Genomic DNA, 24,886 nt, shown 5'->3' on the forward strand with positions numbered 1-24,886 from the left:
AACATGGAGATGCAACATGTGAGAAGACTGAATACACAGAGGTTGGTAAGCAAATATAAGGCAATATACTCTTGAGGAATAAAGGACATAGTAGTTGATGGGATGACAACAGATGTTTTCCGAAAACTCTGATAGAACATTTCAAACACAAAGATCTTCCTGTGGCTCTAAATAGTTTTACTGGCAGGTCTACAACAATACACCTTTGGAAACATCATAAAACGTAGCATTTTAAGGTTTTATCTGGTACAGAAATCAAAGCAGAGAAGTGATATCTCCTTGTAGTAAGTGGAGAGAGAAAAAAACAGCAGAGTCAACAGAACAGTGTCAGGGGGCATTAGTTATTTCCCCTGCTAATTAAATCACTGCAGTCCAATAGCAGTCAGAATGTTTGGTCTCTAAAATGCTTTTAAAACAGTTTTCCTGGAAACCATGGTATGTGCATATTATGAGGGTGAGACATACAGGTTGACATGCATAACTAATGCAGCCATGTCCTACTTGCACACAATGTTGCAGAGATGTTTTTACAGTCCTTATGGTAAACATTCAATGTCTGACTCTTATAGGATGAAAATGCAGACCTCATCATCTCATTAGTCATCTTGTCATTATCATGTGCCTGCGCAGTTAAGCCTCTCCAATTATTAGTATTGACCACTCAGCTGAAGTCTAAACAAATGAGGATGCATGTGTTCAGACACACAAGATGGTTCAAACACAAAATGGCATACTGGCAAAAGCTGGAGAAGGTGTGCAACCCTTGTGATGTCAACTTCTGAAAAGCTTCATAGAGGCAGCATGTTTTGAGGAGGGATGTGAAGGAGAATTACACAGTTAATACATAAGAAGGGTCAGAGGAAAAAAGTCCGAAGAGAGAAATTAAAATTGTCCAGAACTTTGAAGGTGTTTCTGTCCAGCCATCCTCGGGTGTGACATTACCACCATACACAGGTTCATAAGTAGAGGAGCAGAAATATGAAATGGGTGGCAAAATGGGACAATCCTGAGCAGTATGAAAAGGACACAAACAATCATTCCATGTTTTGTTGCAGATTTATTTAAGGGGGAATAAAGGATGGAAATACTTTCAAGGTGGACAGGTTCAAAATAGTACTTGTTTATGCTGAGTCTCCGCACAACATGCCTCTGTATTGACAGATGCTCTTCCCTGCTAAACTTTCTGTTCTTGGGAGTGGTATAACAAAGACATGTACAAACATTTTATATAAACTGAAGCACCTGCCAACAAATCAAATTTTCAACCACCTTAAATTTTCACACACAAATCAGCCTCAGCATCATTTTAAAGATAATTAAATGGAAAGCTGCAAGTAGTCTGGACGTACTAAATAACTGTGTTTCTTGAACAACTGTGCCTTTCTTAAATGTACTCAATATAAATAATGTAAAGCCAAATTCATACATCGTTTACTCTTGTTACATGTGCCATATATTGGTAACATGTTGATTGTATAAAAGTAAGGTTCTGTTTATGCGTGGTGTTTTTTACACTTAACCTTAATACTGAAATAGTTTTGAAGGCGTTATATAAATAAAAATCCATAAATTTTATGAAATAAAAGACAAAGGTGAAGACAATGCAATGTAGGTTTCTGGTCCAAATTAAAGCAGATTTTCTGTAATAATCTTGATTCAAATCTATTAAATGGTTGGGGGAATGTCTAAATTACTTAAACAGTATGAAGATATTGACTATCAAACATCAACCCTGAAGCTTCTGACTATCTTTCATGACCTATTTTTGGTAAATCTTTTCCTGGCTTGTTTTTGTAAACCTTGGATGTCACAAAGAATTTTGGTCACAAAGCATTTTGTGAGATATCAAAGGTATATGTTACATTAAAATACAAGATGCCTTTGTCAACACGTACCCAATACAGTAAAAGAAGGGTGCTAAGGACTTTATTGTGTAGGTTAGAAGGATAAATCGACATACCTGTGTTTTATCACATCTACTATTTAAATAGTATAAAGAATTTGTACTTCTGACATTCTGTTGCATTAAAACATGTTTGGTCAGAACTGTTTTGAAAAAGATGGAGTATAGATGATGGTTAACATAGTAATATAGTTGATATCTGACCATGAAAGTCAACAGGTTTGGTTTTTTTAGACTGAAGGTATAAAACAGGCAAAATACACAGGCTCTGTTCTAACTTTCATGTACCATGTCTACCGTCTCTGTTGAATGAGGATTTCTATTTATACAATTACACTTTTCTATCCCTCCCTCAGATGCTGATCATCATTACTAAATTGTGGGTCAACTCAGTCAACCTCACTGAAATTTGTTCTTTACCTTCATGGAAAACCGCTTTAAATTAATGGGATTGCAAAGGATATAAATCCTCACAGATTTTGGACCAATCTTTTTTAAATCAAATATTTTTCTGACTTTCCAAAAAATAAAGAAGTCCATTTCACAGCTGTTACAGAGGCCTTAAAGTTCTGGAAACAGTGACACAGGTTTTAGATACCAGGGGTGATATCCTGGGCCTACTGAAGTCAATGCCAAAAGTCCCACTGACTTAAGGATGCTAGGATTTCTCCCCAGATGCTGTCTGAAATCAGAGTAATTTTTATCCCATTAGCTATTTCTAACTCACATTGAAAAATAAAACATTGTTAGTGCAAATTACAAATATCTGCATAACTCACAAGTAGCACAGCCTAGAAGACATGAGCTAAATGTTCACAGAAATGGAGCAGTCACATATAGGAGACTTGGAAAATGATCACCTTTGATGTGAAGTCTTGTACTCGATGACATTCTCTCATATTTTCACCAGCTTTTTCCAACATACAGCATTTAATATGCAGTTACATAGTTCTAATGAAGTGTCATTAATATAAATCAGTTATCAGGAATTTCAGTGGACTACTAAATTCAATCAGTCAAAATGCACCTGTGCATACATGACACTTCCTGCAAGGATTAAGGATATGTCTGTGTTTTTCTGAAAGTCCCATTGGTAATACTCAGCCTGGTAAGTCTTGCTCCATAGTAATCTATAATGTAACTAGAGCCATCAGAAGGTCCAACAATCTAGAAAAAAGAAAACAATATTTTCCAATATTAATTAAAATGTACAAACTTTGTGCTAATGTCTCAATTATTGTTAATTTGTCCATCACAAAATTAGTCATGCTCAATTAGCAAAATATAAACTGGATTCATTTTGAAGTTTTGCTGCAGTTTAACCATTTTAGTGAGTATTCTCTTTGAAGCAAGACTTCCCTAGGGCTTCTAATCAACCAAATTACAGTGGTGAACGAGCTGCTAGATTGAACCAATCAGGATTAGAGCCACAGCAGGTTGCCTTTTAGAAGATCTCGCTGACAGATGGATGGCTCCAGAAAATGTCTCTCTCCATTTAAGTAATAAGGGAGGATAGATGGGAGAAAGAAACTGAGATGACACCTATCTTGGGAATGTGAAACTGGTAAGGAATAGGGCCAAAGAAGAGAATGGCTTCACTGGGATTTTTTTTCAAGTTTATAAATGGAGGTAAAGGGCCCAAGGAGATGAAAAACAAGAAAAGAAAATTGGGGGGAAACTGCCCTCAACTGTGCCTCTCTCTGGTGGGAGGCAAGACTACTGGTTTAAGGTGAATTCTTAGAGCATATATAATTTTAAAAACTGAAAAAACACTAACAAATATTTTTATAAAACACCCACACATTTTAAGTTATGAAGTGAATTTTGTTCCATTCCTGGCCCTCTCTTGTGCTAAGGTTGCCAGTTGTAGTTAATGGGAGTTGACTTTTGAATCATGAACAGTATCAGAAGGGAGGGGACTGAACGCAGAATCTTCTTCCCTTCAAATCATAATGTCCAGAAGTTAGAAATTAGCCCACAGGGAGGCAGCATGGTCTACTGAATAAGACAGGGGGCTGGGAGTCAAGAGACAATGGATTCTTTTGCTAGCTCTTTCACAGTGTAATTTTAGGCAAGTTACTTCACTTCTTTATCATTGAGGACATTTAGCTCCCATGATGATGGACATGGCATAACAACCTGAATAAAGACTGAATAGGCCCTAGAATGCTGAGTTCTTTGCTGGCTATTTTCAGGGCATGATGCAAAGCCCAGCTACTTCAGTTGCTTTATTCTTGACCTTTTTGGTACTCACTTTTTTTTTTGCATTTGCTATTTCTTCTCTCCTTACACCCTTCATTCTTTGTGCCAAGGGAGAATTGATCCCCTTTATTAATGACAGTTTCTTTGGCTTGTGGGAACATCCTTGTGTCGGACTTGGTTATTGTGGACTTTCAGATTTTCAAATTATTTTGCATGATGCTTAAGCACTTCAGAGTCGATTAAGTAAACTTCAATTTGTACAGTATGAAAAAATTATTGTGTATCAAACTATTCACCCCTGCCACTTGGTGCTTTCTTGAGCAATATCTTACATAAAGGGGGTTGTTAAAGGTTGAGTGATATCTCAACTGACTTGAGAAAATGGGCAGTGGGGTAACACCATTTTCCCCTCAACACATTACACAGTCGTGTGTCGTGTCCTCCCCCTCCCCCCATACAGCTAATTATGAGGGGGGTTGTGAGGGAAGAAGGGGAAAGACAAGAAAAAACTGCTTCTGAGCAGAAGCACTACATGTGCAAAACCCATACTGAAGATTTACAATGAACATCACATGCTCATGGTTTGCTTGGACTAGCACTGGGGAATAAACAGTAGGTTCATCCCCTAGTATGTCTGTGACCAAATACACCCCTATATTCACACTCTACACACCACTGTAATAAGCTTTGTACAAAATATGCCTTTTAAGGTTGTGACAGTCTGTACTCTTAATGTTCACCCCTTTTATAGGACTATGATAACTCTTATACAGAGTGTGCCTCGTGAAGTGTCATTTGAAAACTCTTAATTTGATAATCATTATTGTCCTGGAAAAATGTGTGGCAACCTTGTATGTAAAGCTATAAGATTCTACTGTGTGATGTTACTAAGACACATGCCAAATCTAGAGAGCAGTCACTATCTTGTTCTCCAGAGACAGAAGGCTAGCCAATGCCTCAGTCAGGTGTCAACAAGATCAAATGAGCCATCACCTGGTTAAACAGCCATTCTTTGGCAGGAAAGAGGGTGTGTGCAAAAAATCTAAATGTTGACAAAGGAACAGATAGGAGTTCCCGTCCAAACAGACTTTCTGTCTCCTGAACCGTAGCTGGAGATGACTCACAAAGGACCTATAAGAGAGAAGAGATGTCCCAAGTCATCTCTCCCTCTCTCTCTACCCACAGCATCACTAGCACTTGAAGAACAAAGGGAGCAACAATGGACTGGGGAGGGATCCTGACTGAAAGAATTTCAGCCAGTAAGATTGTTGGAACTTGTGCTGAGAGATACCTTTGCTGTGAATTCATTCTAGCGTGTTAAATCAGGCACTAATTCTGTTTTACTTTTATTTTCTTGTAACCAATTCTGACTTTTATGGCTCTTACTTGTAGTCAATTAAAATCTATCTTTCTATAGTTAATAAGCTTGTTCTACCTAAATCAGTGTGTTTGGATCGAATTGTTTGGGAAACTCCATTTGAGATAAGATTTGTGCATATTATTTTCTATTACTGAAATAATGGACTTTATATGACCTTGTATTGTCCAGGAGTGGGCTAGGCAGTAAAAATGTACATTTCTTGGAGAAAGTCAGGGACTCGGAATTTGTTGATGTTGCTCTGTAGCATAATTCATGAGTGGCTGGCTATAACACTCATACTACATAACTGGGAGTAACTTACATGCTGGAGGCTGTGTGAAAGCAGACCAGGAGCGGTAGCTCTCACAGCGAAGCAGTGTAAAAGCACCCCAGGTTGGAGAATTGAGGGGACACAGCTGTTCATCAGTTCAGATTGTACCCTGGGTAATGTCACAAAAGTATCATTTGAAAATTTATAACTTGCTGGTCAATGATATCATGGTGAGATGTATGTAGCAACATTGTATGTAAAGTTATGAACATAAGATGAAATCATGACTGAAGCATGGGTGTGGGGAGTGAGTGAACCTGTTTCTCAAAGACAAAGGACAAGCTGACACTTCTAGCTGGGTGCCATTAACTGATGGCCAATCGCCTTTCAAGTGGCCATTCTTTGGCAAGGAAGGGGGGCAGCAACAAACAAATCTGCATCTTAGCAAACAATAGCATGGAATCACATTCACCACATGATTCCTTATCTCCATCCTCACAGCAGGAATGAACTTTATCTAGGCGTAATCTCCAGGAAAATGCATTTCAAAGGATGACAACTATAAAAGTGAGGGGCAAAAACACCCAAGTTCTCTCTCTCATTCACCTAAGAAGACAAAAGAAACAGTCTTTGAACTTTGGGAGCAAATCTTCACCTGAGAATTTGGTCAGCCATGTTACTGGGAGCCCGTGTTAACGATTTTACCTTGAACTAAGTCTAGCTTGTTAAATTTTAGCATTAGAAAGCACTTAATTTTTCTTGTAACCATTTCTGACTTTAAGACCTTTTACTTGCACTTACTTAAAATCTCTCTTTGTAGTTAAATAAACCTTTTTTATTGTTTAATCAAATCTAATCCAGTGTTGCACTCAAACTGAACTGTGCGGGTAACTCCATTTAAAGTAGCAAACTATTGGATATTGATCCCCTTAGAGAGGCAATGGACCCAAAATATCTGAACTGTCCAGGAGAGGGCTGGACAGTGCAGAACACATGTTCTGGGGAAAAATTTGGGACTAGGAGAGTGTTGGGGTTACTCTTTAAGTAGTAACCCAGGCTAGTGGAAACCAGAGCATGACTGGAGTATGCTTGCAGGCTGCAGCTATACACAGATACTCAGGGTGTATGACTGGCCTGTTGTTGGCTGCTTGTGAGGGGCTCAGGTTTGGAGCTACAGCAGCAAAACATTGTGAAGCACTCTAGGTTGCAAGGCATGTGGTGAGACAGTCCCTCACTGGTCTGGATTGCACCCCATAATGTCATATAAACACAGCAGCTAAAGAACAGAGTAGTTTAATGTACATACACAACCATTTGATTTAGAATCTCTAACATAGAAGACAATGCAAATGACATAGAATGCATGTGTCCCTTTGTGGCTACACTGATGAAATTAAACAGCAAATGCTCAGCTGAGCTACACTTCAGTCCAATTAGTTTAGCAATAGCTACTAAGGTAATAACTTCAACATTGTAGGTTTTATTTTTGTAGGTATGTATTAGAAAAGAATGTGAAAGTTTCTTCTAAATTTTCTTCACAAATCGCATGAAGCACAGATAAATTGTGTTCTTTCTTCTCCCATTAGGCCATACACGATATTTGAGATGATAGCCCAAAGAAAATATGTTACTTGGGGGAGAGGGAGTAGGAATTGTTTTGGATGGAAGAAGAGATGAATTAAACAGTGTGGGAAATAAGTGTATGTAAAGGTCTATGATCAACTGGAATGAATATTCTACCAAATGAAGTTAAGTTATTTTAGCCTATGGTGGCCGCAATTTATAGAGGCCTTACAAAACAGGCTGTATGATGGTACAAGAATTTGTGCCTTAATATTAAGATGCAAAGAAAGTTTACAACTGACAATACATTCTGTATATTTTAGCAAAGAGAGAAGTTACAATATTCTCTTTGGCCAGGATCAAGAGTTAACTACATTCTTGTTCTCCTTCCTCCCCAGTGTTCATGATTCCACCACTGTGACACTAATGATTTGCCTCAAGAAAGTATTCATGAGAAAAAACACATACTGAGGCTAACCTACCAATTGTAGAAAAAGCAAAATTTAAGAAGAAAAAAAATTGTGTTAAATTACTCAGGATGTGACTGATTTAAAGCCGATATTTGAGGGTTTTGTGTTTTGATTTACAGCTAAGTCCTTATAAATGGACCCATTCTGGAATAGAGAAACTCAGGCAGCCTTGTAAGGCCACAAGATGTCACCCCCAGTTAAAGGCTTTAACCTTCAGGAATTCTAAAGACACCCCTCTCAATTAGCGTAGGTCATCCTTTTGCAAACATAGGTAAAATGGCAACACTGACTTTCTCCCTCTCCATCCCATAGTCCCTCAAGTCATGGGGTAGGCCAGCAGCTGTTCATAATATTCAACTGCAACTTTATTTATTTATTTCAAAGTATTAAATGTAGTAGTTGGACATCACATGCTTGTGCACCACAGTGTAAAACACAAAACCCATGTGTTATGCCTTCTCCTTCCTCATCCTCCCATAACACCTGTTGTTTAGAAACACTAATCAGGCTACTCCTAAATTCAGATTTCGATTGAGAGGGTGAGGTCTGTCTCTGATGTTTACAGATCATCAGTTACTAAACTATTCCCCTTTCCCCTCCAGGGCATGAGCAGAGCACCAACCAGAGGAAACAAAGCAGACATGAAAATGAAGCAGCATAGCCAGATCATGACTGTGGAGATGTATGCTTACCACATACTATTTTGAGAACAGAAGTGCTGGATATATCCATTTGTTTTGAGTTATAAAATGGTATACAACACACAACATGTTGTGATCTGCAAACCAAGCCCATGGTTGGATTCCTGAAGTTTAGAAAATAATGCACAAGCTTTACAAGCAGCCAGGGACATTTTTAGTGTTACTATTAAGCATCGTCACTGCCTCCCTTCTCCAGGTCTCCAGTACCTTGCTGTGTTTGTACAGACAAATACGAACTAGAACCCAGACTTCTGCAGCACCATTGGTCACCATTAATCTTAAACTAAATTCTGATAATCTATACATGTCAAGGAGAGGAGATGTTTTTCAAGAGTGCCTGAGTTTGGAGCACAAGTCCCCACCGGCTCAGTGGGACCGTGGCCTTAAATGCTTTAGAAAATCTCACCCTAGGTCCATAGGTTCATTCCTGCATCCTCTTGAATGCATTCACACGCCTTCCTGGTGATATGTTAAATCAAGGATACTAAATACAAGCGATCATAAGATCCTGCAGTATTTCCCATCTATTTACTATGATACATCCACTGCAACATCAGATTATAAACATGACTGAAAAATCAGTACCTGGATTTTAATGTGTAAAATAGTCAAAAAATTCTCTTAAAGCCAAAAACAGACTGGCCACCTTTTTGGACATTATCAGACTTTTAATAGACAAAATTTTGATTTGTATCCTAGTTTGAAAGTATCAACTTACCTGCATTGAAATGAGAATGAAATCAATTAGGCTACCAATTCCACAAAACCCTACAGTGCAGAACTTTAACAAACCTAGAAAGAAAAATAAGACTTAATTACAGCCTTAAGCAGTTCTCTATAAAGTTTATGTAACCTTACAGTTTCTGGGTAGGTAGGCATTTCCCCCATCCACCCCTCCCAGACAGAACTTTTTTTTAGCATATGAGTTAAATTAACACAAGAATCTTTTCATTAATTATCAGAAAGTCTTTGTCTTTACATTTATGCACCTACTTGTGAAGAAACTTGCTTAGTTTAAAATATTTAAACACAAAATGAGTTTAACAGATATTTCTGAGAAAAGGAAGAGAAGGAACATATTACTGTCAACTTAAATTGCTGAGTTTTTTCTTTCTCTGGCTGGATGCACAGTTAATCTTTAAAGAAAGAAACAAAGACATCTTTGCACATTAGAGCTGCAAAACTTATTTTACCATGAAACACTTTCTACCGTCTCAAGTTGTAGAACATATTAATTAGACTTTGAAAACAGCTGCTGCATTACATGCTAAGTTTGGACATTGTTCTTATTGCTAGTGTATACAACACTAATCTTTAAAGGGTTTCCAACAATTTAGACACTTTTCTAGGATCTTTCATGTATTAATTCTAAATGCTGTGGAATACATCTTTAAATAACTAACAAATGATTGTTTCATTGAGATGATTTTCCATTAAAGGTGAGGTGAGGAGGCAGAACTGTACTAAAATGTGGAGATATGTACAGGCTGTCTTCAGAAGCAGAAGGCCGCCTAAAATAGTTTATTATACAGATTTCACTGTATGTGAACATTGTAAAAATTTCCAAAAATCAAAGTGACCTAAGAAGCTTAAATCCCAATGACTTTCAATGAAGTTTGAAGGGCTAAATGACTTTAAAAAATGGGTCTTGGACTCCTCAGTCACTTAGGAACCTCAGAAAATTTTATCCAAGATTAGAAAGCGGGAAAAGGAATGTCTGTATTTAACTAGGTCAAGTTAATTGTAGGATATTGTATAACTATGCTCTCTTCATCAGGGAATACAAGTTTATACCTGTGCATAAAATACACAGCACACTTTGGATGCAACAGAAATCAACATGCTGGTAATATAGATACATGGAGATAGCTATATTGTTAACATAGTTGAAAAATGGAGACCTAATAATGAGTATGTGCCTCTTGACAAAGAAGAAGAAAGACTATTAGCAGGCTGTCGTTCCAATAGACCAAAAATAATTCCACTATGACACTGTAATATGAAATGGTGTCAATCAAATAGGCAAGTTGTGTGATATGTACAAAATTATAAACACACAAATGTTTAAAACAAATTCCCAGTGGTTGGTATCTGGGACTTGCACCAGCCAAGCATACTAAGCTTTGGCATCAGTACAGGCTGTAGTGTCACAAAATATAAGGGCGACAGCCAGCAAAACAGATGCCTGCAACTGGGGACAACAGTCCTGAGCTGGGACTAAAATGATGCATGCCAATTGCCCTGGTAAATACTAGAGTATCTAATTTATTATCTCTGTAACTGAGCATTCCCCACCCAAAGTATTTATGGATAACTCTCCCATCTTTTGTCAAACTCTCAATACATATTCTGAACCCCACTGGCAATTGGCAATTTAGGGACCCAACAAATCACTTTCACCCCACCTTCTTTACTGGCATCAACAGCAGAGACAGTAGCTCCAATTTTATAAGCACTTTATGTATGGCACTAGCTGAAAAGTGAAATCAACCAGGATTTTATCATTCTAATCACTTTCATTCTCCATTAATGGCTGTAGAAACACCTATTGTGCCAAAGTTTTGCTTTGGGGAGCATGGAGAAGAAATGTAGGAAAGACAAAGGAGGAAGAAAAACAAACAGTGGAAGTGACTAAATAATTGTAAGAGTAACAGGGGGAAAAACAGGCCATTATCACAATAATCGTGGCTTATTTAAGTTTAAGGGGAGCAACTCCAAATTAGTCTTCCATGTAACAAACTAACTTGTTCATCTGTATTCAGTAGTTTGGATGAACCAATGCTCCATCTAAACACAGCAGAGGAAAGCATATGTTTGTAAGTGTGTTTGTAATTTTCACCACATTTCTGCAAAATATTTCAGCAGTATTTACTCTTCATTTCTGCTTCTGTTAGTGAATGGATGATCCAAAATAAACTGACTGTTGATTAGCAAACCATCATATTGATTTTATATAAAAAATGCTGCAACCCCACTACCCACTTGTCAGCCATCTTCAAGCTATTCTGAATATCAACAATGACATTTTGTAAAACGGTTAGAATTTTGCAAAAACCCATTCACTAATCAAACTTAAGACTTTCAACAGGAACAAATACCATTACTATAGGTCTTGATGCTTTAGGAATTTGAGCCTTTGATTATTGAAGTAAAACAGGTAGGGATCTTGAAGTTAAATCTATCCTAAATGAGAAAAAAATATCAGAAAAATTAGGGTGGATGTGTTTGGAGCTAAAAATCCTTAATTACCTTTTTGAAAATGACTATCCTAAAGTACAAGATTCATTGAATGTTCCTGAACCATTTAAATGGGAAATTTTGGGGATTTCTGTCCATCTGGATAATGTAAGACACACAAGGCTGTTCAAAGATATGCAATGCCAGGGTATCCAAGTGTAGATTTAAGGAAGTATTTTATCAGGAGATTAAAAAGAAATCTAAGACTGAAACGGAACTATACGGACTTCCTTTACAAGTGAAGAAAGTGTTACTTATTTGTAGCTGTCAATTAATTTTTAAATTCACATACTGCAAGAGATAAGAGCATGTGGAAGTGCTCTATGAGTTTCAGAAGATCTTGAAAGCAAAGCATTTGAAGAACATAGGAATTCCCATAATTGATCAGATTAGTCCAGTAACCTAACAGTGGCTAACTTCAACTGCTTCAAAAGAAGGTGCAAGATGCCCTACAGGGAAAGTCTCTTCCTAACCCAATTAATTAGATGTTGGCTAAAGTCCTGAAGCATAAAGGTTTACATTCCTTACAAAACTTTAGATGTTCCCCCTATGGGTATATCTACACTGCAATTAAAACCCATGGGTGACCTATGCCAGCTGACTAGGGCTCGCAGGGCCCCGAACTGAATTATTCTCATATTTGGGGAGGAGGGAATAAAGTTTCTGAATGAAAGTTTATGCAATTTTAGCTTGAAGCCTTTTTTTTTTTTGGTTTGTTTGTTTTTATGGCCAAATGGAAATATGGGGGTTTACAAGTAAAGTTCAAATACGAATTTAGATTCCAAGTCAGACTGAGTTTGGTGGTCTCACAAAAACAAAACACAAATTGGTACTATTTGACACCATTGGCCCCCCCTTGAGAACAGATTAACAAAGACGGAAATAGCAGGGGCCTTACAGCTCAGAAGAAAGGTACATCAGCAGAGCTGCACAGGGAAGCTTTCACAATGCCCAACTAAAATCAGACAGTGCATTATTCCTCCATCTTCATCAGAATTAAATTCACTCAACTGAAGAGGAAATACCTTAGAGTGAAAGCCTTTGCTATACTATTTATCTAACAACAGGGGACTATTATTTAGTGTTATCCTATTCTGACAGTTTCTTGAAGCAAGAAAAACTGGGTTTATAGTCTGCCTTTGTACTGTCAGGATTTACACCATCTTGTTAAAAAATGGTATCTGTTGTATGTAGAAAGGTCGGTGAGGAAAATCAATGTGTGCTCCACCTTTTAAAGTACCATGCAGAGCAAACTGGGTCTATCTTGTCTTTAAAGGCAATGTGCCAAATAAACATTTACAAAGAAGTAAACACTATACAGCTTCATATAAGGATAGTCTATGAATGACAGTTTTCAAAATATGAATTAAATAACAATATATATGGTGGTAAGAGAGGAAAAATGACAACTAATTTTTAAGGCAACCTGCTACTTTACAGGTCCTAAAACAGGGGTGGGCAAACTACGGCTCAAGGGCCACATATGGGCCCGTCTATGCTTTTCATCAGGCCCTCCAGCTCAACCCGTGGTCTGCGGAAAAGTTGTGGAACAAGCTGTGCAAAGCGGCTGCGGTTGCTCCCTCTCCCAGCCCCGCACCTTCCCCCTGCCCATCTCCTACCACGTGGACCCAGCGGTGTCCTGGTTGGAGCGTGGCAGCCGCTCCCCCCTCCCAGCCCCAGCCCTTCCCAAATTTAACTCATTTCAGCACACATATCATTAATGTATAGTAATTGACTTGCACTGAATATATTTCAAATTCTATTACACATACATTCTAACTGCAGAATATTAATTATATTAATCAGACACTAAACACCACTGGTTTTTAATTTAAAATGGGTATTTAGATAAGACATTATTCTGGTTACAAGGCTAGCTGCACCTTGGCCTTTCTTGGTCTCTGAGTGCATACTCTCAAGTATCAGGCCTCATGCCTATATGTCTCCTGGATGGAATTCTGCAGTACTCGCACTCCTACAATGCTGTAGCCCAAGACCCAATCTGTATAATCCGTGCTTTCCCAGCAGGCCCAACTGGGTTCAGCATCAGTGGTTCTTCCCTTCAGGAGTCTGTGACCAGAGGTATCAGTGATCAAACAGGCTTCTTAAAATTAAAATATTGTTTATTTTAATAGTAGGAACAAAGCATTTTAAAATAGCCTACAAATACGTCTACCTTACCTACTGGCTTAATATCCCACGATGGCCTAAGCTCTTCCAACTCCTCAGCAGGTCCTGTGTGTCAGTCTGGTCTCCCCAATGGCTCACCAACAGCAACCCCCCTCTTCAAGAAAGTCTTCCGTTTTGACCTTGTCCTTTTATCACCTGGTTCCCAGGCCTTTCCCTATCCAACATTGTCTCTTAACTGACCTTAAGTGTTGTGGGAAGTGGCTTATCTTGAGCAATTCTTCTCTTTCCTGTTGGTTTTCCTTCTAGCCCCCTACTGAACTCAACCAATACATTCACACAGAAAACATCCTAATAACTAGATCAACATAAACAATAATCATAAATGACAGAGCAGCTCCATTTTTGTCACACACATCTTCCTACAGTATATCTTCTACTAATAAAATATATAATACCTAGAGAACCAATAATTGATTCATAGTCTTTATACAACTGACTTCCTGCAGCATGCTAAGTTATATACATTGTTGACCTGTACTACATGAAAATAAATAAGGGATAAGTTACGGCTGTTATTGGAAGACTTACTGTGACTTTTCAGAGCTACTTTTTTAAAGTGACTGTATAGAATTGAACAACAGTTATTATTATAACTGATATTTTTGGGTTTTGACAACTAAATGTTCTCAGTATATATTTTTATAATGAGACTATTACTTACTGAAACAATTTAAAAGCAATACACTACACTGCTAACCTTTTTAGCCAGAGGCATTTGGATTATTACCCAGGGACCTCCATCATGAAGGACAAAAGAGTGGAAAACACATTGCCTTTCTCAACAGCAATGTCCAAAGTCAGCCTGGGGTAAGCAGGCTCAATTCCCATAATTAATGCTTAACCATAATACATCTCTTCTCATCAACAGATCTCAAACAATTTCACAACAGAGGATGTGAGTGAGGCTCAGAAAGGTTACGTGATTAGCGCAAGTTCATATAACAGGTTGGCAGCAAAGCTGGGAACAGAACATAGGCTTGCTGACTCTTAGTCACATGCCCTATCCCTTGGACAACAGCACCTCCCCTTTGTCACTACTAAGTTCAAGAGGAGTCATATCCACTTAAATCAGGAAAGGATTTGGCCTCAGAGCCATTCTAAATGTCTAACACATAGACATGGTTCACTGCAAAAGGCTTTGCTTTTAAAGTGAAATAAGTACACTAATTAGTAGATTTGAAAACAATGAGAATCAGAGGTCAGTAGTTAAGACATAAGTATGCATGTAAACTGCAAGCATACAGAATTAATGTTTTATTATTTAAAAGCAAAACAAACAAACAAAAACTCACCTAAGGCAGGATACCCAAGATAAAATCTATCTGCTCCCAACCATCCAAGAAATAAAGACAGAGCCACTGCCACTTTGTATGAGTAACCATTTCTGCCAAAAGACACAAGTAAAGATGACTGTGGTTGAAACAAAATATTAAGTTGTGTATATTCTGAATAACTAAATTAGAAATGACAGTCAATTGCCTATTAAGTTTCCATTTATGAAAGAGGAGACTCATGTTGTTTAGCTTACACAATTTTAACTTAGTCTTCAATAATTCAACATTGAAAACCTAGTGTAACACTCTTATCTGTGTAGACATCCACTGTAACATGGACCTCAGGAATGTACTTGGGCTACAGCAGAACTTCCATCCTTTTTCTTAAGGTGGATCATCACTCTCGTTCAAATAAGACATGAGCCAGTTGCTGACACAATCCTCCTGTGGACGAGGAGGGACTGACAGGTCTACCCCGGGCCGTGTACCCCAGCGACCCCGAGGACCCGGCGGACACAGGTACCTAGGGATACGGGTAGGAAGTGGCCCAGGGACAGCCATAGCCGTGGCTGAGAAAGGGGCAAGCCCCGTTGGCGTGTTGCGGCGGAAGCCCCACCGACTGAGTGGCAACGCCTTTGCCACTAGTAGGGCCCTGGGCTGGGACACAGTGGTGATGGGTGGGCCTGCGTTTCCCCTCCCCCTTGTCCTCGCCAACCAGGGAGTGATTACCATCCCCGGCTCTCCGGACTAGAGGAGACTGCTGGCCCGCCCGCCCTGCCTGAGCGATAGACTGCTGGTCCGCCCGCCCTGCCTGAGCCATAGACATTCCCCTTGTAGGAAGGTGCAGGGGCCTTCCACCGAGCCGGGGCCCGAAGAAGGGCCACAACCACGGGGCCGGACCGGACCCCATGCTACAAGGATGCTTTAGTCCGTACCAGAGGGGTGTAAAATTTTAGTTCACATTAGCATGTCACACATTAACCGTCCTGTGTGGACCCTGCTGGCACGCACTAAAATTCCTTAGTGCACATTCATTTAGTACTGTTTGAAATGGGATTACATGAACAGACACTATGGAACTTTTAGTGCATGCCAGCAAGATCACATGGACCAGTTAGTGCACAACATGCAAGTGCAGACTAAAATTTGTGAAGACTAACGCACTGTGTAGACAACTCCTAAGTTGTGGCTATGAACAAAATATAACCTCTGCTTCTCCACCGTTCCATCCTTAAGGTATAACAATACTTAACTGCCTCGGAGAACTCATTGATGTGTGCACAATTTGAAAGTGATAAATGCTATATAAATATCAATATGAGAATTCCATCACTTGAAAAAGTTATTTCTGAATAAAATTTTCTTGTTTTAAATTCTGTCCTCTTCTTTCTGGTAGAGGACCGTCAAGTTCTCCAACAAAATTCAAATGAGCACTGGAAAAGCCCAGAAAACCACATGAAGTGATAGGCAGATTTACTGTTGTAATATCAAATATGAGGATACTAGTTTAGAATAATGTTACCATGATTTAAGGGATAAAAATGGCCTTATAAAAGACTGGTAACAGTTTTGACTATGCAGATAGTCATTATAACTACCTGTATATAGACTTGCCAACTTGTCACATCTATGAAAGTTGGAAATATGAAGGATGTTTACCCTTTCTAGAAATGACAGCACACTACATGCTTTAAGACATTTTTCAAGAGTGCACGCAAAACTCTGCCTTTAGCTACAGCTGAAATTTACAAGAGCATTTTAAACAACTCAGCTGAAAGCTGCTTTTCCTATATAGAGCCATAGGAATGGTGAAGCCAGGGAAATTATTTTAAGTAATCATGAGAAGAATACTGTTTTTAGTGCTTAATGGAGAAACTGCACAGGAGGACTGTTCCAATTTCATTTCTTTAATTTTTAGTTTTCAGTTGTGAACCCAATAAAAATTTAACAAGCATAATACTGGGACTATTAAACCAGAAAAATCTAACAAGGTGAAAAGAAACCTAGGAATTGCTTTATATTCCAATTAGGGAGGAGGGGAGCAAATTCTAGTGCATTAGGCTAGATTTCATCTTATTCACAAGCTTCCACCATAGAAGTGGCAGAGAGCAATAATTTTGATAGAAAGTGGTGGTCACAATTTACTAAACTGGGAGTTTACTGTGGCTTGCTAAAATAATATGTTGGCCTTCGGTGTGTTAAATTTAGACTTCCAGCAAAGTAAGTATAGAGAAATTAGTGGTGGAACTGGACTGAGATACAAAGCTACACAAACACTTCATAAGAAAGTGGCTGAGGTAAGCAAACTGTTGAATAATAAGAATGTCTAGTTAGAGGGAACTGGCTTGCCCACTAGTGAGGTAGGCAAAGTTCAGCTAGGATTGCTGGAGCTATGACTTCCTAAGATTCTGCAGCCGGACAACAAAAAAAGACCTACTTTATATAGAAAAGTCCTCACATAAAGAGGAGAAACAGAGTATTAATAGGTATACGGTCATCTTTAGTGTTAGATACTAAAGAGTAAAAATAATAATTGCAGTGCTTAGAGAGAATCCAGACACACTCTGCACTGCCCACAATCTGTATGCATAACTAAGTCAACTGAGTCATCATCAAAGATCTGAGTATCAGGCCCTTTAGAATGAGAAATGTATGTTTGTAGACATCAAGTCACACAAGAGAAGAGGTGAGAATTGATGCCTGTAAAATGGATATTCAGGGCTGCTGGAACAAGATTGCAGTCTACCTAAAGTTCACATTTTCAATGACAACAAGCATTTCTGTTTCAGGGCAATTGTTCAGCAAAGTAGCTATTAACAGAACCAAAGGCTTAAGCTATATCTACACTGCAATCAAAGGTGTGACTTGCATAAGAGGTAGGCATACCTGCACTAGCCTGAGATGCTAAAAATAGTAAGAAGATACAGTGGTATGTGCTTTAGCATGGGCTGTACAAGCCTGCTTGATCTCCTTGGGTATAAACTTACATTACTAACCTGTGCTGAAGCACATGCTACTGCGTCTGCACTGCTATTTACAGTGGTAGCACAATATCACTGAAAAAAATCCAGCAAAGAGGCAGATTTTCTAATATTATTATATGTTTTGCCTTTAAGCAATTTAACAGCTTTGTTAGAACATCTCTCAAGTTCCATGCTAGTTAACATATTTGTGATGCCATGTTTCTAATAACTCATTGCCTCTCACCTAATGTACTTAAATGAAGTAGATTCATTTTTCTCTTTCCCCCTCTTTCTTGCCAACAAATGCTAAAGCATTTAAAATCACTAATGTAAAAACAGAGGCAAATGTATTACAAAGCACAATAATTCACTTACACGTTACGACATGCAATAGGTTTGTAAAATCCAACTTCCTTTCCAGTAAAGTTGTTTTCATTGCCACTATGATCCTTACAAGTAATATTTGGTGCTGGAAGACATGGAACTGAGAACATATAATGTAGATTATTTAAATTAAGCAATAACAAGGCATACATCATGGTGCACACTGAGATGCCAAAAATTCAGAGTGAAACAAATGATGAAAGCAGTTCTATCCGTGCACTGAAGTGCAGATACCCAATATAATACACAGTGGGGTCTGACTGATGATAGAGTCTTTTCAACAGATGCTATAACCAAATTGTCTTGCATTAATTCTTCCCCCATGTTAAGCAAACACATAAATCGGATGCCACACCTAAATGTTAGAATTTCTAGCTCCTTAAAGTTTTCATTCTACTGTGGGAATGGCAGAAACCAGCAGTCAACTAAGTATTATTTCTCTCTATGGTAAAGCATTCTATTTGCTTGAGTGTGTGTTATTTAGCCAGTTTCTCCTCATCAAACCAGAAAGGAATGCTATTTATCTTGTCATTTTAAGTGATAACTGGCAAGATTAAGAATTAGAAAAAATGGTGTTTCCTAAAAGTTGCAAAACCTCACCTGAGAACTAGCCATTCACAACCTATCACTTTCTAATGCTAAAATCAGGTGTTAAGCAGGACAACATTTCAGCTTTTTTTCTTTATTTTAGTTCTGACTTTCAATATTTGTAAATTATGTCAGCCTGACAGACCTAGAGACCATGTCCTACATTTCTCCCCTAATTTTCCAACCTCACTATTGTTCCAATAAGCCCTCAGGGGCAAGAAGATACTATAGTCTTTTTTCTGAGACTGCCAACAAGGGACTGGGTATTTGATACCTGTCCACTAGAAATTGGACTGGGACTAAAATCTCAGTCATTAGGCAAGTCTTATAGGTGGAATCTGAGGCAAAGGTGGATTTCTGAATACCCTATTCTGGTTCTGCACGAATGTGTAATGGGCCTCACTCTGTGGGAAACCCAGATTCAATTCCTACTATGCCACAAACATCCTATGTAACCTTGGGCAAGTTACTTAAGTCTATCTGTGCCTCAGTTTCTTATCCATAAAATGGAGACAACAGAACTACTTATCTCACATGGGTGTTGTGAAGATAAATGCATTAAATATTGGGAGACACTATCTACCTACCTTTGGCCATATAAGCATCAAAGGTAGGTACATAGATAAACCCAGCACAATTATATGAAGCTGTATTTTTGTTTAAGAAACAAAGATCTATTTAAAGAACATAACAGTAATTTGTTAAAATGGTAAAAGCCATAGATTATCATCCAAAATGTTGACATCATTAAGGTTCTTATCCAGTGGGATAACTCGTATACTTAAATTTAAACATCTATGTTTAACAATCACAGGATTGGGGCGGGGGGGGGGGGGGGGCTAAAATGGTATTTCAGAATAGGATCTGGAGCTTCTTGTACCCCAAATTAGATTAGTGATTAGATTATATGGCCACATATGGATTTAACTTCTGAGATGCCGCTCTGGAGGAAGAGACAACAGATGTTGCAGGGTCCATTTAGTGTAAAAAGGGAGCACACAAATAATCTGTGATTTTCTTAAAACTGACTAGAGCTGAGCAAATAATTCACAAAGTACAATTTACTTGATGAATTTAGCCTCTTTCTGTTCACTGAATGTCCGAGTTTGTCACAACTTCCTGGAGTTTATTTGTTGATCTAATTTACTGTGAATTAGCTGGAAAGTATTCAATAACTCATTAGCTGTGACTGGTCTCAAGCTATATAGTTAGGGGTCTACCAAATTCAGGATCCATTTTGGTCAATTTCACAATCATAGGATTTTTTAAATTGTCAATTTCACAGTTTTAGATATTTACATTTGAAATTTCACACTGTTATAATCATGCGGGTCCCAACACAAAAGAGAGTTGGGGGCGGGGGGGGAATCACAAGGCTATTGTGTGTGTGTGTGGTAGTGGTGGTGGTGGGGGGGGGAGTAGCAGCATTGCCACCTTTACTTCTGCACTGCTGCTGATGGAGGCACTGTTTTCAGAGCTGGGCAGCTGTGGCTTCTCCCAGTGCAGTGACCCATCCCCGAGGCTGCGGAGTAATGGGGGCAGGAAGCAAGGTGGGGGTGTGGTGCTTCTGCAGCAGGGGGAGGTTCCTGGAGGTGGATCTGATCCAACTCTGGGAGCAGCCCCTGCAGGAGAAGAGGGGCTCCCCATTTCCACCTGGACTAGCAGCTGGAGCACAGCACCCGCCCTGCCCCTGCCCAGCAGATTTCCTGGGAGAGACCAGATTTCATGGGAAAGCCCAGGTCCGTGACCTGTTTTCCACAGCTGTGAATTTGGTACTGCCCTACATATAGTATTGTTTCTGTTCACTCGTATAACCAGGAGCTGGGCTTGAAGGCGAACCTGGAGCATGGAAGCTTTCAGAGGCCAGGAGATAAACAGGTTTGCAGAATTTTGATTGAGAGTTTATTTCCTATATGCCAGGGCCTTGATCAAGGATTTTAAAATTACTGTCTTTCTGCTGTAATGAGAAATCCCTCCCCCCAATATTTAAATACTATATCTGTGAATACTCCACAATGCAAGTTGAGTTAGTAGAGTTCTGTAGCCACCAGAGTTAGTAAAATTATCACTCAAACGTTTCTGGAAAGTGAATGACAGAAGGGTACAAACACAGCTAAAGTGTATTGAGTTTTAAATTTGAGTGCTCCCAGAACATTTTTTGCATTATTTGCCCAGTTCTATAACTGTCAGAGTCCACTATTTCACTCAGTCTGAGAACATCTGACAAGCTGAACACTATTCTAAGTTAAATGAGTGATTAATTTAAGTATTTTTACCTGTGACACTCATGTAAATACCAGGTAATTTAACTCCAACACACACATCTCACCCCCAGAAAAAGATAGCTTAATAACATTAAACATCTTCTGTAGTTGAGTCCTCTCTTAAGGACTCATGAAGCTCTTCAAAGTAATTTTATTTTGAAGTTTGTTCTTTTAGTAAATATATACTAGACCTAATGGCACAGGGGTAATTTGTTTTAATTTTTATGAAAGGTAAACCTAGAGAATATACATCCCCAGTTGTAGAGGTCTACAGAAATAACCAAGCAACCAACCCTCATGGTCAAAAAACTCAACCACTGCCCATGGCTCTGCTGATTTATGCAAATGTTTTAAGCATTTTATCTAACACTCTACTGAAAACAAAATAAACTTATACATGTTCTCAATACTTTCAATAGAACTGCATACAAAATGAATTCAGTAATAGTATTGTATTACCTTTCATAATAATGAGTTGCAGATCAACAAGGACATGAGTTGAACCCATTCCCTGATAAGTTCCTTTGAACAGAATGTATATCAGATTGCTGAAAATCTTACCGTATGCTGTGTGATTTGTACAATTCAATGGTTCCTGTGTGCTATTGTCTATTTTAGGATCTTCACAAATATATGTTCAGCTAATTAAGGAAAACCATTTTTGTACCAAACTCTAAATGTTCTGTAATGCAATGTACTACACCCTCTTCACCCACCTAAGATTTGAGAGCTCTCAGTTTAGTCAGTTTTCCATCCCCTAGTGTCATACAGCACTGAAGATAAAAATAAACAGTAAGTTACTCTCAATCTTAACTAAAGCAGAACTGTTGCTTTGCTATAATACAGAAACACACTGCATCAGGCTGCATATTTGAGTGCTGTTCCCAATAACACCTGAAGAAAAGATAAGTAGTTAACTCATAAGAAAAGAGTAAAAAATATCTTCTCTATTAAAAAAGGGAAAGCAAATGCCTCAAAACCAGCCTTTATGTCCTTACTTTTTAGTATGAGCATCAATGCACACGCATAGTCTATCAACTAACTCATGGCTGATTTACTGTCAAGTATTTGATTAAAAAGAGGTTCCATTTACCACACCACCCAACAAAATGTAAAGTGATCAACTGAAAATCATAAACTGTCACACATCCGGGGCCACACTAAACCTGAAGAGGAACTCAATTGTAAAACTTCCTACTTGTGTTACAGAAGACTGAACTTCAAGGGCCACATAAAGCAGGATAGGAAGTCCATGTCCCCTTACTTATCATCCACTTTTGACCATTATTGTCAACAACTATCAACAATTAACTTGTTGGAGGCAGACAGTGGAAGCCAGATGTGACCCCCTTTAAACAGTTAATAGCTTCCTAACTGGAGAATACATCACCCCATATTTCTACCTATGGCCAGCTGTAGATTCCAAAATACAGACTGCTGCTTCCCCTCCCAAATTCTGCAAATGAACTATATCCTGCACAACCTGAACACATACCCCTCCAGTGATTTTAACACTCACAAAACATGAGAGCACCCCCCCCCCCCCCACTCCTAGGAAAGAAGCCCTATTCACCCGCTCAGTCACTCTCCTCAGCTATCGTCACTGTCGAGTGCTCTGACATTTCACTACTCATGGGGGGGGGGGGACGACACCCTGGGACATAGGCGGGGGCAGCCACAGAGAGACCAGGCGTCACCATGGTAACCCTGATCCCCCCCTGATCCTCAGCCAGCTTCAGGATATTGCCCCAGCCTCAGCTCGTCGCACTTGAGCGGGGCCTCCCCGCCGGCAACACCCTCCGCGGCGACACACGCCAGCCACAGGACACCCATCAGCCGGCTTGCCGCCGCCACTTGCCGCCTCCCCAATAGCCGCTGCCGCCGCCGCCCCGGCCGGTCGGCCATCCTGGAAACCAACCAAGCCGGGCCCGGTCCGCGGCGGCGGCCTCAGCCCTCCTAGGCAGTCTCGCCCGCAGGGGAAGGACAGCGGCAGAGCTCCGTGTGTAAGTATAGCGTGATATTTTGCCCACATCAAAGATGGCTGCCATAGCTCGCCGAGAGCGGAAGCCGTGCCCTTTGCCAAGATGGCTCCCCTCCCCGCTTCCTCTACCGGTGGGACTCAGGCTGCCCTTAGTAAAGATGGCCACCGCGTCCCAATTGTATCTAAAGCATAGGACGCTCGGTTGCCCTCACTCAAGACGTCCCCGCCTCTCTATGGTTAGGAAGCTCGCGCGCCTCTCTAGCGGCTGCCGTGCATTGTGGGAACGGGAGATATGGGGGAAGAAGGGGTTGGGGGCCGAGGTGAGTGAGCAGGGGATGAAGGCTGGAGGAAGAATACCGAGGGAGAAGGGGTTTGGGGACAAAGGTAGGGAGAGTGAGAGGAAGGGGGCTGGGAACAGGAGAGAGTAACTCCATCCTTCTGCCCACAGGGATTAGCAGGCAGCTGTCAGGATAGTCAAGCTGACTAACGCCTTGTCTACACTAGGGGCTTGTCTACACTTACCTCGGAGATTCTGTGGCAGTCGACCAGAGTTACACAAACTACGCAAAAAACTTGTGTAACTCCTGTCGACTTCTGTGCTTCAATGCACTGCACTGATGGGAACCGCATTCCCATCAAGGTAGCGCTACGCCACTTGAGGTGGTCTTAATACATCAATTTCTGGATCGACTGAGCGGGTCTTCACTGACCGCTCAGTCAATCCAGATAAGTCGATTTGCCGCCGTCAGTGTAGACATAGCCTAGAAAAATAAATCGACCTAACATAGGTCGACTTACACCTGCCACAGTAGGTGCTGTGTTCAAGTTACACTTTCCCCTGGATGTCGGGTTTGCATCTCCCTCTGACATCAGGCCAGGGACTTGCAGAGAGAAAATGTTCTCCTGAGTTACAAGCAGGGGACTTGTTACTTTCCATCCTTTTAATGGGCAATTCAGAGACAAATATCTGAGCAGTGGAAATCACATAGCTAGGGGGAAGAGGCAGGTCCCTGAAAGTTAAAAAAACCAACCAACCAGAAGGCAGGCCAAACAACCAACAATATGAGGTATTGTCTTAGAGGTTTGTTTTTAGAATGTCATTTTTTTTCAGTCTCTAATTTTTGGCAGGATTGTGGATGGAGAGGAGCAAAAAGGGTGTCCGCCTCATTTTCCTCCAACGCAAACATTGCTCATTGATGGGAGAGAGGTTCCTGAACACTGGAGGTTAATTTTAAGCAAAATCTCCACTTTACTAGGACAAATAAAATGCAGCCAGACATTTTAGCACTATGACAGGTCAGGCAGATTATAATCGGTTCTAGCTGGCATGCCCACAAGGTACAATATTTTTTTTCCTGTAGCCAAGTGTCACTCAGAAAGATGCAAAGTTCTGTTCTACTTTTCAAAATGCAAATAAAAAACTACTAATCTGATTTCTATTGAACATTATTAAATGACAAACACATTAATACCAGTAAATACCAAGGCCTGTCCAGACTAGTTTTTCCCACCATACCAATTTTTTCAAAAGAGTT

General features: G+C 39.7%; 1 protein-coding gene across 1 annotated transcript; it reads right to left on the bottom strand.

Moving 5' to 3' along the window:
• Positions 1 to 1,037: 1,037 nt before the first annotated feature.
• On the bottom strand, positions 1,038 to 23,387 carry TM2D1 (TM2 domain containing 1). The gene is made up of 6 exons (XM_067535404.1): positions 23,111 to 23,387; positions 21,932 to 22,001; positions 18,510 to 18,618; positions 15,190 to 15,281; positions 9,189 to 9,262; positions 1,038 to 3,070 (listed from the first exon to the last, which is right to left on the bottom strand). The coding sequence occupies exons 1-6, from the start codon at positions 23,273 to 23,275 to the stop codon at positions 2,960 to 2,962; spliced, it is 621 nt and encodes a 206-aa protein (XP_067391505.1). The 5' UTR covers positions 23,276 to 23,387; the 3' UTR covers positions 1,038 to 2,959.
• Positions 23,388 to 24,886: the final 1,499 nt, after the last annotated feature.

Source organism: Emydura macquarii, unplaced genomic scaffold, assembly GCF_026122565.2.
Source record: "Emydura macquarii macquarii isolate MOO-44397 ecotype Brisbane River unplaced genomic scaffold, CSIRO-AGI_Emac_v2 contig_3506, whole genome shotgun sequence".
In the NCBI taxonomy this organism is placed as follows: Eukaryota; Metazoa; Chordata; order Testudines; family Chelidae; genus Emydura; species Emydura macquarii.